At 34.2% G+C, this 19,569-nt stretch overlaps 1 protein-coding gene across 2 annotated transcripts in view; it reads left to right on the forward strand.

Moving 5' to 3' along the window:
• LOC145278076 (DNA-directed RNA polymerases I, II, and III subunit RPABC3-like) overlaps window positions 1-19,569 on the forward strand; it is a 358,089-nt gene that overhangs the window by 32,756 nt on the left and 305,764 nt on the right. The window contains exon 1 of one of the 2 annotated variants that reach the window (XM_080130329.1): window positions 1,371-2,049. The exons of the other annotated variant lie outside the window; for it this stretch is intronic. Coding sequence (XP_079986455.1) covers window positions 1,974-2,049 — 76 coding nt within the window. The 5' untranslated portion in view covers window positions 1,371-1,973. Of the gene's footprint in view, window positions 1-1,370; window positions 2,050-19,569 lie in introns of those variants that run through there. 2 annotated transcript variants of the gene reach the window in all.

Here is a 19,569-nt window from a genome sequence, read left to right on the forward strand (position 1 = left end):
CCTTCGAAATTTGAAAGAAATTTGGACACATTTAAACTGGCTTTAAAATTGTTGGCAAGTTCTTGTTTTAAAATTTAAGTCATTCATTATCTTGAAAACAAGTAATTATAGGTTTATAACATTACTAATTTAATGACCAAATACCGTAATAATTAAATTTAACTCTAAAAATAAATAATTTGGCAAATTTGTAGGTTAACCCTCAGCTACCTCGCCCAATGAAATTCTACTTTTTTTAGAGTACGTGTGAACACATGAAATACTAGGTGTCATCAGAAACTTCGTGAAAAATATTGAATAATTCGACCCCCTGTCTTTCCAAGCTTATAACTATTCCAAAAATGTAATTCAAGCCCTAATTTTTTTCAATTAAAGGAGCAAGGACCAAGGTTTCATTAAAATAAATAAATAAATACAAACAACGTGGTTTTAAAAAAAAGGTTTTAAACTTCGGACTTTACAGGTAAATTTCCAAAAACTTTTTTTTTTTGTGTTTGTTTTAAATTAGAATATATTATTTATTGATCTTTTTCTCTTCAATTTGTGATATATAAAACTTTGGCACATAAATTATTTACATTTTAATAGACATTTCAAAATAGGGGGGGGGCGTGAATTATAGAAAAAACGTTTGTCTAAAATATATTCGGTTTATTGTAAAGAGCATAAAATTTCATATTGACCCTGAAAATATCGTAAAAATAGAATCAATAGAAAAATTTTGATAGATTTTTTGAGTTTAAAAATTGAAAAATACTGAACTCGTAAAATTCAATTAATTTCATTAATGTTTTTTAAAAAATAAAAAAAAATATTTCTATTTTTTAAACAACTTTATTAGTTTATTTTGGAAGTATATTCCATAAAGAAAATAAACAACCCACTTTAAAGAGAAATTACGAGTTTTTTATATTTTATTTGCAGTTTCGTGTTAGGGGTGTCAAAAATTCCTACAAAAATTCTGATACACCTAATGAAATACTTAGAAAGAAAATATTACGCTTTAGAATAGGGGATCAGTTTTGTATATAAATTTAACATTATTGTAACTTTTTAAGGCATATATATATATATATATATATACACAACCAATGGCAGGGTTCTAACATATGCAATCAGCTAAAAAAAAAAAATCCTAAAAAGTATACGGAATTAAAAAATAATTGTCCTAAAACGCTAGAATATGCCGGAAATAAAGGATGATTTCGCGTTAAACGTATGCGAAACTGAACTTTCAATCTAAATTCTGTTTCTCTCTCTCTCTCTCTCTCTCTCTCTCTCTCTCTCTCTCTCTATATATATATATATATATATATATATATATATATATATATATATATATATATATATAAATTTGCCGTGTGTGCGCGCACTGATTTGACTACAAAATAGAAAATAAATGCTTAATTTTTTAATAAAGACCGAAACAAAAAATTATTACAACTCCCGAGCAACGCCGAGTAGGTAGTTTATACACACACACACACACACACACACACACACACACACACACTTACTTTAAAACACTAGTTTACAACCAAGCCTATAGTAGTCACTAGTAAGTTGCTAAAATAATTCGAATAAGTCCAAAATTAAATTTGTGCGCAGTTTATTGCTAGTTGCAATCGACGTCGACAACGACGCACAGTTAGTACCAGTAGGAAACGCAGCTATTGTAGTTACCAATACTAATCATGCAAAGAACACCATACCATCGCAACTATTAGATTGTCTTGTTACTTTTACTGGATTCTGAAAAAGAAAATTTATTAAAAAAAAAAAAAAAATTAAAAAGAATTAGGAAACGCAACTTTTCCCGTTGAAAAACTGCAAAAAAAAAAAAAAAAAAAAAAAATGACGGACTTTCACTTATTGCAAACACCTGTTATTTAATACGTTATGTCATCGTTTGTTATTGAGATGAAAATATCTCCTTGTGGCTTGTTACATCGAAAATTATTGTTAATGTTATTATGACAAGGACATCATCAACCAAGTCAAAATCCAAGGGTGACTTTGTAGCCGTCGTAAAAAAGAAAAAACAAACAAGTATGTAATTTAATTTTTTTTTTTTTTTTTTTTTAATGCGCATAAAAATGACTTGGTGTTAAGTTATCCTCCCCCCTCCAATATATATATATATATATATATATATATATATATATATATATATATATATATAAGATGTTTTAAAGAGATAACCGGAGAAAATGTCGGAAAAACCTAGCTTGGCCAATATGGTTCTTTGATAGGAGAAAAGTACGCTTAACTTTTTCAAGCTAGAAATTGTCTAGTTTGAACGCTTCAAAATCACTTTCGTAAAGGTTATGAAATAAACAATGGATTAAAATGTCCGACTTGTTTACTTATATTGTGCTCGATTATAACTATCAATTGAAGTGTGAAATATTTTGTTAGAGTCGATCAGTAAAACAAAGGTATCGTCGGTTTCAAATCCAATACAAAGAGAACCAGTCTCTGGTCACCTATGCCAGACTCTATTCAGTCTCAAAACCTATATAGAGGATGAAGAGTCCGACATGGGCAACCAGAGATTGGTCCCTTTTGTGCTGGATTTGAAACCGACGGTACCGATGTTTTTCTGATCTTCTGTAACATATGCATGTTTTTCCTATGCTAGATGACTGCTTAGTGTTGCCTGATTGATCGTAAAATACGCTTAAATATATTTTAATTTATGCAGATTTCATATTATCACAGCCAATTCTTTTTCGATTATTCTCACCCAATTGTATCCAATATATAGTAATGATTTAATAAAAATAATTGAGTGCTATCAGCTAGAATCGAAACCAAAACATAGCGCTCTGGCCTTAGTCATTACCATTTGAGCTATTGTCAGATGGATAAGAAATAGTTAAAAATAAACACTTTTATATATAAATGTATATATTTGCATATGCATACAAATAACATTTTAGTTGATGTACGCTTGTCAAATTCCAATTTTTTCAGTTTTTACCCCTGAGCACTGGGCAGCTATTTTTACAGATTAAAAACCCATAAAAGAAACGTCCACAAAAAACGTAACCATTTGACCCACCTCATGCCGCTCAGCAACCTTTCGTTTCTGGGGAGATGCAGTTTGAAAAAAAAAAAAAATGGACATACAATGAATTTTATATATAAGATAAATTATGAGATAATATATAGCAATATATTTTTTTGTTTCAGTAGAACTATACTTATAACAAGTGTTGCTTGCTTGACATAAGGGTGTGTGTGTGTAATATATATATATGTCCAAGATTCACTCTAAAAATAATTAACAGATTATTATTCTAGGTTTAAGAGGTCGTAATGTAAGCTATATTTAGTTTTATATAAAAGGGAATAAAGACGGAAGTCCTTGTGAAAAAAAAATTATAAAATTTTAATGGGTATTAGACCTCGATTAATAAATATTTCCTCAATTTTTTAAAATTTTATTTTAGTATTTTTTAGGAAGAATAATACGAGTACAACTTCCCATTTGCAAATTAACGTGTTTTGGATTAGCATTAAAAATTTTCTAGACACAAATTAAGCAATTACCTGAATTTCAGTTTTTTTTTTTTTTTTTCTTGGTTACCTCTTAAGACTTAAATTTTAGGGGTTTTTTGGGTTTTTTTTTAATTTTTTATTTATTTATTTTTTTTTAAATCAAAATTGTCATGTATATTGACCAAAATTGGAATAAGGGTTTTAGATGCAATGTTTATTATTAACATTATATATCGAGTTTGTTTCATAATGATGCAGAAGTGATGTTCGTAAAAATTTTGTCATTCTTGGAATGGATATTCTAATATTAGACTGCGCTGTCTGAGCGTTTGATTCGATTTCTATCCGTTCTATTTCAACTTCACTAATATCCCTGAGAAAGGTAAGAGTTCACATATCCTCTATTCAGCTATGAATTAAATAGTAGGGTAGACTAGATTCTTTTTAAGTGTTTTCAATCATCCTTGATTTCTTTCTACTTAACTCAACCAATGCTTGTTCAGGAGAAATGCTGATGGTGATTGCGGCACTATTGTTTCAGTAAACTCCTCGAGCATACTTACAGGGGTATCCATTGCCTTTAGAGACGGAAAGGTGGACAAAGCGTACATACACACACATACCCGGTTAACCAAGTGCAAAAGAAATACAAGCAATAGCACTTAATGGGACGGTTAGAATCTTAAAAAAATCTCTCGGTCGGAGTAACTAAACTAACGGGAGAATGTTTGGCATCCGGTAGAATGTCCAAAACCCAGGAAAAAAGCAGTGATAAGGAAATTAACACACATATATATTTGTAAAACTTTGAAATTCGAAAGTAATTTTGAAGTCGTCAAACTATCAATTATAAAGTAAAAGAATGTCCATCCCAGAATAGTAAAATTAATTCTCCGAACAGAATATTCTTACACCAGTTTTGTCATCTTTATGAATATTAAATTTACGTGATACCAAGTTGTTTATTCTTATTCGAACTTTGATGGAATATTTTAAGATGTCTTAAGAATGAATTGAAAGCAAAAATTTGCTGAAATGAGTCTTTTAATGGTAATCTGAAATTTGCAAATGGACACCTGTGCCCCCCCCCCAAAAAAAAACTTTTAAAATACTTAAAAAGAAAACCCTAACATTTGGGATATATTAAATGAGGTCTTATAACTTGTTAAAATTTCACAAAAATCGAAATCCTCAGAATTTTCAATAAGTGGTTCCAGTTTCTTAAACTGAATTGAATTAAATATTGGCTCACATTTTCACTCGCCATGCTTAGCAAATGTCTTAAAAGGAAAAAAAAAAAAAAAAAAAGCATAATGATCAGTTAATTAGTTTGGGAGTGAATCCTGTGTATGCAACTGTTAGCAGGGCAACGACAAAGGTATGCTACAACGATTGCTATAACATTCTATTTTACAAATATTACAACGATCATAACAATCGCCAACCAGCATACCTTCGGCGTTGCCCTGCTATATCTAACATATATAAACATACCTAATTTTATGGAGATTTCTGGCTTGAATGACCTTTGGGCCAAGATCTGTTTCGATGCTACACTTTACTTTTTCTGTCCTCGGTCGGTGGAGGAGAAATCCTTCATGACTGAGACAATTTAAATTTTTATTCCTATAGAGTTCACCTTTTGGTTAGCTGGATTTTCTCCACATTAAAAACCGACCTTGTGTCTAACCTTGTCCTCGTGGGGAGGCAAGTAAATAGAAGTTTAAAAGAATATTTTACCATTTTGTTTCTTGAAATGAAAAAATATTCACACGAAGCGGGGCACCCGTCGTATTAACAGTCTCCTGTTACATCATGGGTGGAGATCAGTAAAAACTTAAACGTCTCGTCTTTCTGTTTTATTTATTTATTTTACAAGTGGGATCTTAAAAGCAATTAGGAAGTATACATTCTACGCGTTAATTTTAATCTTTGTGTGTGGAGGTTGTTGGCGGTGCGCGATCTCGTTCGGGGGGATGGGGTGATAACACGAAGCGGAATAAACCGAGGAACATGCAATTTTAAACGACAGATCCTCTAGGTGTATCAGAATTTTTGTAGGAATTTTTGACACCCCTAACACGAAACTGCGAATAAAATATAAAAAAAAAAAACTCGTAATTTCTCTTTTAAAAGTGGGTTGTTTATTTTCTTTATGGATTATACTTCCAAAATAAACTATTAAAGTTGTTTTAAAAGCAATAGAAATATATATATATATATATATTTTTTTTTTAAACAGTAATGAATTTTACGAACTCAATATTTTTCAATTTTTAAACTTTAAAAATCTATCAATTTTTCTATTGATTCAATTTTTACGATATTTTCAGGGTCAATGTGAAATTTTATGCTCTTTACAATAAACCGAATATAATATTTTAGACAAACGTTTTTTTTTTTTAACCCCCCCCCCATTTTCAAGTGTCTACTAAAAAGTAAATAATTAATTTACTCACCAAAGTTTTATATATCACAAATTGAAGAGAAAAGGTCAATAAATAATATATTCAAATTTAAAACAAAAAAGTAGTGTTTTTTGGAAATTTACCTGTAAAGTCCGAACACTTATTTTTTTTTTTTCAATTAAAATTAGGGCTTGAATTACATTTTTCGAGGAGTTATAAGCTTGAAAAGATGGGGTGGAATTATTGATTATTTTTCACAAAATTTCTGACACACCTACAGATCCTCTCAAGCTGCACGATCGCATTTACAAAGAATTAGGAGATATGGAACAAAACGAACACACACACACACGCACACGCACACGCACACAAAAGAATCTATACCATAACTATTTTATTTGAAACGAGAAACTTCGACCCACCCTAGGGTACCAATCTCCTCTATATAAGAAAATTGGATAAACGTGTATTTGCGATATAGATTTTGATTTACCTATACTATACATTCATAACATATTTGCGTAAAAAAAAAATGATTTAATAAAGTTACTTAAAGTATTAGTTGTAAGTAAAGTATTTTAAACTCCTCGGTCGAACGTTCACAGGAAACATGAGTTGGAACAATTACATTGAGAGAATTGCCAGGACCGCTGCGAAGAAGGTAGGCTCTCTACCGTGCTAGAAAGCTACTAATGCCCGAAAGTATCCTGTACCTCTATAAGGCCACCATTCGCCCATTTATGGAGTATTGTCATATTTGAGCTGGTGCATCTGCTACTAGTCTCTCGCTCCTAGACAAGGTTCAAAAGAGTCTCCAACCTGATAGGTCCTGAACTGTCATCTAAGCTTCAGCCTCTGTCCCACCGACGAAATGTTGCATCCTTCTGCCTGTTCTACAAGTACGTTAATGGTGAATGCTCTGACGAACTGCAAGCACTTGTGCCCCATGACAAACCGGACAAGCAGCTAAATCCTACCCCTACACAGTAGAGATCCTTAGATGTAAGAGAGCTTTCTACTCCAGTAGTTTCTTCCCCAGAACCGCTAGACTTCGGAATTCCATTCCGGCTCCCTGCTTTCCCGACTGTACTGACATGCAGAAGTTCAAGTGTAACGTGAACGGATATCTTACTGCCCAACTCCCGACATAGTTCCCCAGTAAGTAGCCCCCTATACCAAAGTGGCAATGTGCCTTGGTTGGGGCGAAAATGTAATAATAAAAAATAAAATAAAAATTAAGGTTTAACATTTTGTTTAGTTATGGGAAATATGGTACCGAACTAACTGTCTATTGGGTTACTTTTCTCAGAAGCGATATTTACGGTAATTTAATATGCTCGGGTTTGTTTTACAATACACATGGGTAAAAAAAACAAAAAAAACAATAAAAAACAAATATATTAAAATGTTATCAAAGGCAAGTTGCCGAGTCCTGGATATGACTTTAAACTATATCCGATGGTGAGGCCCCAGCTTGCGTGGAGCCACTCTTTAATTGCTCCCAAGTCGACTCTGACCCGGAGTGGTAGTACCTGTTAAGATCCCAACTATGGGTTAAATAATTCTATTAAAAATTTTTCTTCCAAGTCACTGGATTCGGCATAAAATAACCTGAAAAGGGTTGATATGCCGTAAAACAAAAACAACCAAACGAAGATAAGTTGCTCTTTGACATAGCTGGATAAGTTTGTAGTGTTTTTACTTACTGTAAAACGTTTGTTTCGACAAAGTGTTGAACGCTCGGTGACAACAAGAAAAATGGACAGGAATTGACACCTAAATATTTGGAGCCTTGATAAGGACTTAAAAATAAAACAATGTTGTTACAAACCCACTCAGTAAATGTCACGGTAACATGTTTTTTGCCACTTTTTTGTACCTATGTGTATTGCATAACAAACCCGTGCTTATATCTTCTATCAAAGGTTTTATTTTAAACGCAAATAGATCACGAATGAATAAACTAAAATACATTGTTTTGGGCTAATTTTTCCAATTATTTCCTTTTTAAAATAACTTATGTCACTAATAACATTTAACTAAAATTGTGTGACCAGTATTATCAGTGTGTGTTTCTCGTCTCTTCGTGACTTTATTTTATTTTTTATTTGTTATCGATTATAGAATTTTTTATTTTAATAAATAATGTTAACGTTTTAAAAATAATTTCATGTTCCTGGGAGAAAACTCCACACGTTTCCTCACACTGACTTGGTTCACAATACGTTGCACTGTAGAGAACCTGTTTTTATATAATGGCTTGAATGAAAGTTTAAAATGCAATAGTTAGTCAAGAATCACGGTTCGACTGTGCTCTAAACAGATTTTTTTTTCAAACGCGCCCGTCTCATTAAAGAACCTATTGTTGATTTTATATGCCGGACTCTTCTAAAACTTATCAAATGAACTTGTGATGTTGGGCTGTATAAGGATGTAAACTTTGGTCAAAATCACTATTCCTTTCTTACTTGGATTTTTTTTTTTTTTTTTTTCGATTATCAATCTTCAATACTTACCAGAGGCATTCCGATACAAAACCTATCTAAGAACACTCCCAGACACATAAGTATATTTGTGTGGGATTAAAAAAAAAAAATGGCCCAGCTGTTTCGGAGTTCATAGGGATCGAACACGCACAGTGCTTTTTATATATAAGTAGACTAGCAGGGAGATCTTATGTTGTCCGGGATTGAATGAGATCAACGAATATTTCAGACTCCTATGTTTTCTTTTTTATTATTGAAACCAATAAAATCGTCCATTTTTTTCAATCAAATCGATTGCCTGCTCTAATTGGAGACCCGTTGTGGTGCACTGGGAGGAAGCTTCACATACCTCCTTGCAATGACTTAGTCCACAATACATTGTAGTCCACATTGCACTGTAGAGAATCTACTGTTGATTTTTATATGCTTGGCATTTTTGCTAGTGCGGAGACAATGGCTTGAATTTAAGTTTAAAACGAAAGTCAAGTATCATGGTTCAGTTATGCTTTAAATAGAAACATTCATTTCGAACGCGCCCCTGTCATATCGAAGAACCTATTGATTTTTATATGCCAGGTTTTTCTGTTGGTAAGAAAACTTCTCAAATGCACTTGTAAATTTAGGTTGTGTAAAGTGTTAATTTTGGTCAAAATCGCTTGTGCCTTTCATCGGATTTTTAAATTATCGGTACTTATTGAAAACTTTCAGATAAGAAACCTATCTAAGAACACTGCCAGATACATAAAGTACATTTGTGTGAAATGTCATAAAAATCAGTCCAGCCTTTGCAGCGTCTATAGGGAATTCTCACTCATTCACACTCTCTCAGCCCTCTTCCCCATGTTAAAAATACATTTCTAAATAAGGTTATTTCAGTACAATTTTTTTTATTTTAACTAGTATTAGATGAATCTAATATGAAAAAAAAAAAAAAAAAAAAAAAAAAAAGTGTTTGTCCGTAACCGATAAACTAAACTAACGATCACATAACACTGAAATGAACAGGAAATAGTAATCATACACCAAGGATGGTTTATAACGAGTAAAATCTTTGGGTGGAGGAATAACGCGGTAAGTGGGAATGAAAAATGCTTATTTCAACTTGCCGACATATTTTTATTTTTTGCGCATGCGCAAATTCAATTAATTTATTGAAGTTTAATATATCTTTCTTGCCTACTTCTCGATAGCTAAATCGGTAAGGAGACGTAGCTGGAGCAGTAAATGATTTGGTTTCGATTCTAGCTGATAGCACCTAAGTCATTTTTAACTTTTGAAATCGCTACTATATATTAGGTACAATATAATATTCAATAGAGAATTGGCTTTGTAATAACGAATACGAAATCTGCATGAATTAAAATAGTTGGTCGTATTTTACGACTCCGTAAGACTTGGTATCCCCTCCCTCTCGCTAGCAGTAAATAAATAAAAATATAGACAAGAAACACACACACACACGAGATGTTTTCTTAATACGTAGATAAGTACATATACGATGGTTGGGTGTCGCTGCCGGGCGCTCGCTGCTGCACATCTCCATAATTAAAATTGTGCTTGTTAAGATAGTTCAAAAATCGACCTTTTTTTTTTTTTTTTTTTTTTTTTTTTTAATGGGTCTTTCTTAAACATGAGCAATATTACGTATTTGTCATGTCGAAAATAGTAAAATATCCAAAAATTACAAAAATTCATCAAGTAGAACTGTTATTGTGTTTTTTTAGTAAAATAGTCTATCGCTATAGACGACAAATATTGCAGTCATGAAGAAGTAATCTAAAATAGTCGTTTCGAGTTATGTAGACTCTTACCGTCTACTTTTATAACGTCTAAGAAAAATGTAATTTTTAGGTACGGGCAAAATGAATGCCGATGCTAAAAATGTATAACCCTTTTGACCTCTCCCTTTTACTTAAAAAATCACCAAAAATCAGGAAATTAACCAATTTTAATGATATTTTCAGTATTTATCAAATGATGATCGCGGAATATAATGAACTAATTATTTTTATTTAAATCCAAGTGGAAATGTATTATTTTGTTTAAACAAACAAAAACAAAAACCTTTACTAAAGTTATAGTTTTCAGTAATAAATAAAAAAACGCAAGACTTTATTTTTGACTTTTTTTATATAAAGCATCGTAATTTGTAACAATAAAATTACTTTTTACAGGGACATTACGAAAAAAGCCCCTAAAGTCCGTATTAATGAATTCTATATAACTCGAAGAAAAATGAATTTCTCGAACTATCGATATTACCATTGAATTAAGCATTGCTTATTTAATGTTCACACACAAAAAAATTATAATTGCAAATAATATATATATATATATATATATATATATATTAATTCAATATCTTAGGACTTTACTAATTATCTTTGAAATAGACCCAGAAAATTAATATTTATCTTTTTAAAGGATTTTTTTACAATGGATTTATTTAACTTCAAAATTTAGTGAATTGGGTAGCTCGCGGTGAAAACATTTTCATAACTTTTTTTTTTTTTTTTTTTTTCCACGTGTACAAATATTTTTTCCTTTTGGAAATTAAGTTTAGTCCTTAATCTTTCAAATATAATGAAAAAGTAGTCGGAAACCTACAAAAAAATTATAAATCGGCTTTCAAAACTAGCCCCCCCCCATTTTGTCCGTCCATTTTTGCCCGTACCTAGTAATGTTTTTTTCTTAGATCGATTTTTTTTTAAATGTCGTTTTATCAACTCTATCTTAGCACCATTAAAATTAACAGCTTTACTATATATATATATATATATATATATGCACACATAAGTACGTGCAAAATGAATGCCGATACTCAAAAGGTATAAACATTTTAACAAAGCTTCTTTCTTAGAACTGCACGCCTGTGGAACTCTGTTCCGTCTGCCTGCTTCCCTCCGGACTACAACTTGGATGTCTTCAAGTCCAATGTTAACAAATTCCTAATGAACCGCCCCCTTAAGTAAACATTTCAGCAAATCTCCTCACTAACGTAATGTACTTGCAATAACCCTTATCCCTGAGTGGCTTCCGGGCCTTGATAAGTGGTGATCACTGTGTAAAAAAAAAAAAAAAAAAAAAAAAACCCTCTTTTTACTTAAAAATTCACCAAAAATCAAAAAATTCAGGAATTTTAATGAAATTTTCAGTGTCTATCAAATAATGATCACGGGATATATTGAACCCTTTATTTTTATTTGAATCTTAGTGGAAATTTATTTTGTTAAAAAAAAATACCTTTACTAAAGCTATGGTTTTCAGTAGTAAAAAAAAAAATGCATGAATTTATTCTTGCTTATATGAAAATAAAGCACTAAGTTATAATAACTTCAAAAGATTTGATTTTTACGGGAGCATTACGAAAAAAAAAGCCCCTAAAGTCTGTATTAATGAATTTGATATAACTTTAAGAAAAATTAATTTCTCGAACTACCAATATTATCATCGAATTAAGTATTGTTTATTTAATATTTTCACACAAAAAAATTATAATTGCAAAATATATATATTTTTTTTCTTGCATGAATGTGAAACTTTTGGCGTAGCATAATTTTTATATAATCTTGAAACAAAAAATTGTTTTAATTTAAAAGCAGGAACATAGAAAAATAATTAAATTTAAAAAAATTCTAAAAATCATACAAACGTTTACGATAGGAATGTACGGATGCACGGTTGGGGAGGGGGCAGCTCCTCCTGCTTCCATTTAACTCCCTGATGACATAATTTTCAGAATGCCTTTCGCGTGTTTAAGATTTTGATTTTTTTTTTTTTTTTTTTTTTTTTTTTTTTTTTTTTTGAGACTTCAGTTTTGTTGACATTCTGCCAAGCGAGAATTTCTCGCTTTTGGGAGCTAAATTAAGCATTTTTTACGAACAAGGTGTTTTTTTAATTTAATTCAATATCTTAGAACTTTACTAATTAACATTGAAATAGACCCAGAAAACTGATATTTATCTTTTCAAAGGATTTATAACTTTTTTCACGTGTACAAATATCATTGAAATAGACCCAGAAAAGTATTTTCTTTACTTTTGATTGTCACCGTAAGTGTCAATCTGATTAAGCACCTTCATTTTGCTTTCACTTGTTTCGTTTTTATTTATTTATTTTTTCAACAATTTCCTTTTGTTTTGTTCACGTGTAAAAATACATTTTTTCCTTTTGGAAATTAACTTTAGTTTTTAATTTTTCAAATACAATCAAAAAGAGTCGGAAACTTACAAAGAAAAAAAAAGACAAATCTGTTTCAAAACTGTCTCCCATCTTTATGCCACCATTTTTGATCATGCCTATACCAGATACATATGTATATATCACGCATTTCAGATTATATTATCTTTATATCTGTCGAGAAAATTGGGTCGTTTATTTACTTTCTCTCCCGTAGGTTAGGTTGAATTTTGAAAAGCCAGCGCATTAAGCACTCTTTGGCATACAATAATTCTTGAGCAGTCCCCCATAGCTTCGAGCGATTAGCAATAAACTAACCTCTTAGAGAGAAGGTAAAGCTTGGGAGGGTGAACCTAGGACTGCCATACCTCACCTTGATAACAATCAAGCCAGTGTTTATATTGTTCTCACCCCAGGAAGATGTGACATGAGGACGGATATAAGTCAGCATCTCAAAAGTTATGCATTATACCCCCCCCCCATCCGTCGGTATTTCCCGATGGGGACATCGCAGATAGTCATCAGTGACCAAAAAGGCAAGGCCTGTGATGGTGGTCTTAATAAAACTACTTGGAAGTAATACCTCAGCCCGACAGATAAGTCACCACATTAACTGTCGTACTGATTGTCGGGGACGAATTCTCAACTCGTATGTACCGTGGTCGTAAAGAGCATTGCTACTTACCTCAACAAAATTACCGTCTCTTTCTAATATGCGAAGAACGGACAAAAGCTGACAGCAAATAAAATAAAACCTATTTTTAGATTTAAAATTTTTAAGTTTCATTTTTAATGTACTGGAAAGAAAAAATGTTCGCTGAATTTCTAAATGCAGTGGCAAAAATGCGCACCTTTTCCATGGGTGGATTATTAATAACTAGTGGTACCTACATGCTGATGCTCATTCACATTGGCACTTGTGACGATAAACAAAAATGAAGAAACATTTTTATATTGTACCTATTTGTCACGGAATAAAGACGGTATATTCCAAAAATCACAAAGTGACCAAGTATTTTTTAATTTTTTATTTTTTTCGAAAAACAAATTTGCCGTCTTTTCTTTAGTTTAACCGGTAAGTGAAGGCCGAAGTAATTTTAATATCAAAATTTTGTTTTTAACTTATATAAAATTTATCCTTTTTAAAATGTTTTCATTATTTGAAAATTTTATGTTCTGGAAAAAAAATTACACTTATGTTAAATTGTTTGGTTTTAAATCGTACATTTCGGTTGTCTTTCTGACATAAAAAATGAAATGAAAGTGTTGTCTGCTCTTGATTCCTTCATGGCTTCTGCCCCCCCCCCCCGCGCATTGACAAGGAATAAAATTTGATTTTCTTGAATCAAGTAAAACACTTGATCAAATTACATAATTTTTGGAATATTTATTCTTTGTTCCGTGACTATGTACATCATACAGAATTTTTTGTATTTTCTTTGTCACCATAAGTGCCAATCTGAGTAAGCACCTTCATTTGGTTTCATTTGTTTCGTTTTTTTTGTTTTTTTTTTTTTCGTTTTCCCGAACCAGTTAATACATTTACTCCTTTTTATTTAAATTATGATATCGTTTGAACTATGAATTGAACTAAATTTTTATAAAACTTATAAAAAATTTCAAGGTAATGTTTTAATCTTTTTATAAAATATTCAGATGTAAAAAGCTTCCAAAAACTTTCAATATTTTAATGGTAGAGAACTTGCTAAGAATGTTTAAATAATTTTTTTTTATTTGACAATTAAAATTCGTTCAAATTTCGAAAAGTCATTCGTTTTTCATCTTTTTATAACAGAATATTAAAATAGTTGACTTATTTACGAATGAATCGAAATATATCGCTCGATTTAATTTTATTTTCTTAAAAGGTATTCCAAAGGTATTTTTTAGTACTTTAGCATTTGTATTTTAATAAATAATCGATCAGTTGAAACAAGACAGCAACAAGAGTCGAGAAACATATACATACACTAAAAAAAAAAAAAAAAAAAAATGGGCGTACAAATTTAGTGATATAAAGATTTGCGAAAATATCGTGGACTTCTGTCCGGTCAGTCAAAATTTTCAGTTTCGGCGTTTGCTGACTTTTGTAGTCCATCGCCCCATCGCCCCATTTCCCCTCTTCTCTCTCCCTCTTTTTCCCTTCCCGTCCATCTTCCTCTTTTTCCCTTCCCGTCCATCTTCCTCTTTTTCCCTTCCCGTCCATCTTCCTCTTTTTCCCTTCCCGTCCATCTTCCTCTTTTTCCCTTCCCGTCCATCTTCCTCTTTTTCCCTTCCCGTCCATCTTCCTCTTTTTCCCTTCCCGTCCATCTTCCTCTTTTTCCCTTCCCGTCCATCTTCCTCTTTTCCCCCTTCCCTACCGTCTTCCTCTTTTCCCCCTTCCCTACCGTCTTCCTCTTTTCCCCCTTCCCTACCGTCTTCCTATTTTTCCCCTTCCCTACCGTCTTCCTCTTTTTCCCCTTCCCTACCGTCTTCCTCTTTTTCCCCCCTCCCTACCGTCTTCCTCTTTTTCCCCCCTCCCTACCGTCTTCCTCTTTTCCCCCCTCCCTACCGTCTTCCTCTTTTCCCCCCTCCCTACCGTCTTCCTCTTTTTCCCCCTCCCTACCGTCTTCCTCTTTTTCCCCCCTCCCTACCGTCTTCCTCTTTTCCCCCCTCCCTACCGTCTTCCTCTTTTTCCCCCCTCCCTACCGTCTTCCTCTTTTTCCCCCCTCCATACCGTCTTCCTCTTTTTCCCCCCCTCCCTACCGTCTTCCTCTTTTCCCCCCCTCCCTACCGTCTTCCTCTTTTTCCCCCCTCCCTACCGTCTTCCTCTTTTTCCCCCCTCCCTACCGTCTTCCTCTTTTTCCCCCCTCCCTACCGTCTTCCTCTTTTTCCCCCCTCCCTACCGTCTTCCTCTTTTCCCCCCCTCCCTACCGTCTTCCTCTTTTTCCCCCTCCCTACCGTCTTCCTCTTTCCCCCCCCCTCCCTACCGTCTTCCTCTTTTTCCCCCCTCCCTACCGTCTTCCTCTTTTTCCCCCCCCTCCCTACCGTCTTCCTCTTTTCCCCCCCCCCTCCCTACCGTCTTCCTCTTTTTTCCCCCCCTCCCTACCGTCTTCCTCTTTTTTCCCCCTCCCTACCGTCTTCCTCTTTTTTCCCCCTCCCTACCGTCTTCCTCTTTTTTCCTCCTCCCTACCGTCTTCCTCTTTTTCCCCCCTCCCTACCGTCTTCCTCTTTTTCCCCCCTCCCTACCGTCTTCCTCTTTTTCCCCCTCCCTACCGTCTTCCTCTTTTTCCCCCCTCCCTACCGTCTTCCTCTTTTTCCCCCCTCCCTACCGTCTTCCTCTTTTTCCCCCCTCCCTACCGTCTTCCTCTTTTTCCCCCCTCCCTACCGTCTTCCTCTTTTTCCCCCCTCCCTACCGTCTTCCTCTTTTTCCCCCCTCCCTACCGTCTTCCTCTTTTTCCCCCCTCCCTACCGTCTTCCTCTTTTTCCCCCCTCCCTACCGTCTTCCTCTTTTTCCCCCCTCCCTACCGTCTTCCTCTTTTTCCCCCCTCCCTACCGTCTTCCTCTTTCCCCCCCCTCCCTACCGTCTTCCTCTTCCCCCCCTCCCTACCGTCTTCCTCTTTTCCCCCCCTCCCTACCGTCTTCCTCTTTCCCCCCCCCTCCCTACCGTCTTCCTCTTTTTTCCCCCTCCCTTCCGTCTTCCTCTTTTTTTTATCCCCCCTTCCGTCTTCCTCTTTTTTTTATCCCCCCTTCCGTCTTCCTCTTTTTTTTTTATCCTCCCTTCCGTCTTCCTCTTTTTTTTTATCCCCCCTTCCGTCTTCCTCTTTTTTTTTATCCCCCCTTCCGTCTTCCTCTTTTTTTTTATCCCCCCTTCCGTCTTCCTCTTTTTTTTTATCCCCCCTTCCGTCTTCCTCTTTTTTTTTTATCCTCCCTTCCGTCTTCCTCTTTTTTTTTTTATCCTCCCTTCCGTCTTCCTCTTTTTTTTTATCCTCCCTTCCGTCTTCCTCTTTTTTTTTATCCTCCCTTCCGTCTTCCTCTTTTTTTTTTATCCTCCCTTCCGTCTTCCTCTTTTTTTTTTATCCTCCCTTCCGTCTTCCTCTTTTTTTTATCCTCCCTTCCGTCTTCCTCTTTTTTTTTATCCTCCCTTCCGTCTTCCTCTTTTTTTTTATCCTCCCTTCCGTCTTCCTCTTTTTTTTTATCCTCCCTTCCGTCTTCCTCTTTTTTTTTATCCTCCCTTCCGTCTTCCTCTTTTTTTTTATCCTCCCTTCCGTCTTCCTCTTTTTTTTTATCCTCCCTTCCGTCTTCCTCTTTTTTTTTATCCTCCCTTCCGTCTTCCTCTTTTTTTTTATCCTCCCTTCCGTCTTCCTCTTTTTTTTATCCTCCCTTCCGTCTTCCTCTTTTTTTTATCCTCCCTTCCGTCTTCCTCTTTTTTTTATCCTCCCTTCCGTCTTCCTCTTTTTTTTTATCCTCCCTTCCGTCTTCCTCTTTTTTTTTTATCCTCCCTTCCGTCTTCCTCTTTTTTTTTTATCCTCCCTTCCGTCTTCCTCTTTTTTTTTATCCTCCCTTCCGTCTTCCTCTTTTTTTTTATCCTCCCTTCCGTCTTCCTCTTTTTTTTTATCCTCCCTTCCGTCTTCCTCTTTTTTTTTATCCTCCCTTCCGTCTTCCTCTTTTTTTTTATCCTCCCTTCCGTCTTCCTCTTTTTTTTTATCCTCCCTTCCGTCTTCCTCTTTTTTTTTATCCTCCCTTCCGTCTTCCTCTTTTTTTTTTTTTTTTTTTTTTTTTTGTTTATCCTCCCTTCCGTCCTTTTTCCTCGTCTGGTAATGTCTGTTCCATTTTTTAGCCAACCACATTTCAAGATCGTTCAGAAAAGAGGCAAAATAAACCAGCAAGTGTGCGTTAAACAATTTTTTTTCTTTTTTTTTTTTCATCGCTTTTCCAATAATTCCGTCGCGAAGAACATTTATTTCTTAGAATAAATCGAAGCGTTTTAATCATGTGATTGCTTTATCAGAGATCATATTGGCTGCCAAGTTTTTCAAAATTTCAATGTTTTCATCTCCATTTCATTTCCGTTTTCACATTTAATTTTTATTTACATAACTATTGATTCAAACACTTCTTTTTCGTGAAATCTGATGAATATAGTAAAAAATGTGTTTTATTTATGAAAGGTGAAACAGAACATATGATTTGTCTGGGGAGGAGGGGTCGGGAGCAGACGAAAATAGGTGTTGAAGTAGTACAAATATTGAATATAGGTAGAGAAATATATTTACTTTTATGTCAAACTGACCGAGCCGGAAAAACAATATTAAGAATAAGATAACTTGTTTTGTATATCTTTCGTTCTTTTCTTTCCTTTTTTTCTTTTTTCTTTCTTTTTTTCTTTCTTTTTTCTTTTTCTTTTTTTTTCTTAGCCATTTTTCCCCTTCCGCCCCAGTGAAATTTTTATTAATCAAAACGTCCAGTTTTTGTGCTTAATGACGTCACCATCTTCCTTATTTTAAATCTAGTAAAAGTGGCGCGGTTAAAAAAAATCTTCGCTTAGTTTAAAGAAGCACAAATAAATCATAATTACTAAACTTTAATTCTAATTCAGAAAATTTTCTAATTCGGGCTTTCCGGTTAGGATTAAAACATAAAATTGATTTTAAATTATTGGGATATTTTAAGTGCGGTAGTCTATGGAGTCAATGTGGTATTTTGGTGATTGTTGAAATGAAAATCAACTAATCGTCGAGGAATGAAAGGAACAGCTTTGGATGAATGTAGCAAAACGACGTTCCCATATTTTTTATGGCCTTGTGCCTAACTTGTAACATTTTTCTATTTTTTGCAAATAGATAATTCGAAATGTAACATCTGTTCTCTCCTTTTAGAACCCCTTCTAGACTGAAGCCATATTTGTATCATCGGACTACTGTTCTCATTTTTAAGTGTCATTTTCACGTTTCGGTCGATGCACCTTCCGACCTTCTTCAGGTGTATTGTGTTGAATTCAGGAATTTGGACTAAATTTCGAACAAAACCCTTTTACTTCACGGGGGGAGGGGGCAAATACTCTTGTTCCGTCAGCCATGACTGAATAGAGGTCCTAAGTAATTTGCAATTGTATTTTTCAGTCCCCCACACTGAGAATTGAACCTTCAACCTTCAGGAGAATATCACTTTTCCAATTACTCTAACCACTGTGCCACGAAATCTTCGATATTTTTCCTGAAGGTTTAATTCTCAGTGTGGGTGACCAAAAAATTTAATTGGGAATTACTTAGGACGTTTATTCTATAATGGCTGACGCGACGAGAGCATGCTACTTGTGAAGTAAATAATTCTACCCAAATTCCTGAGTTTGTCTGAAACATTTCAGACACCTGAAGGTTACGATGACCGAAACGTGAAAATGACACTCAAGATGAGAACAGTAGTCCGATGAATCTTCATCTAAAAAAATGAAACGTAATATTTATTTATGGCTTTTTTTTTTTGTGTGGGTGGGTGGGAGGGAGTGGGACAGAATTGGATTCTCCCCGCATTCAAAACCTGTCCCGTGAATAATCTTGCTCTTTGTGAGGAGGAGCAAATAAGGCAGCTGAGAAGGTGAGCTCTCTCTCTCTACTATGCTAGGTTACTCCCACTTGAGAGTATCCTGTATGTCAAAATAGCCAATATTTGCTCATGCTTTGATTATTGCTGATGCATCTGCCACTAGTCTCGCAATCTTAAACAAGCTTGAAAAGAGTCACCAACCTAATAGGTCCTGCACGAGCAACCAAACTCCAACCTTTCTCATCGCTGAAATGTTGCATTTTAATGAAATGTGCTCTGACGAACTCTTGTACCCTCTTGCCGTAAATCCCAACTCTTCCCTGTAAAGATCCCTAGATGCAGGAAAGCCTTCTACTCTAAAAGTTTATTCCCTTGAACTGCTTCCCTGACTGTACTGACATGCAGAAGTTAAAGTGTAATGTGAAGATATCTTGCTGCTCAACCCCCTACACAGTATCCTTGTAAAT

The sequence above is a fragment of the Euprymna scolopes genome, chromosome 6, assembly GCF_053919585.1.
Source record: "Euprymna scolopes isolate OS-2025 chromosome 6, ASM5391958v1, whole genome shotgun sequence".
NCBI lineage: Eukaryota > Metazoa > Mollusca > Cephalopoda > Sepiida > Sepiolidae > Euprymna > Euprymna scolopes.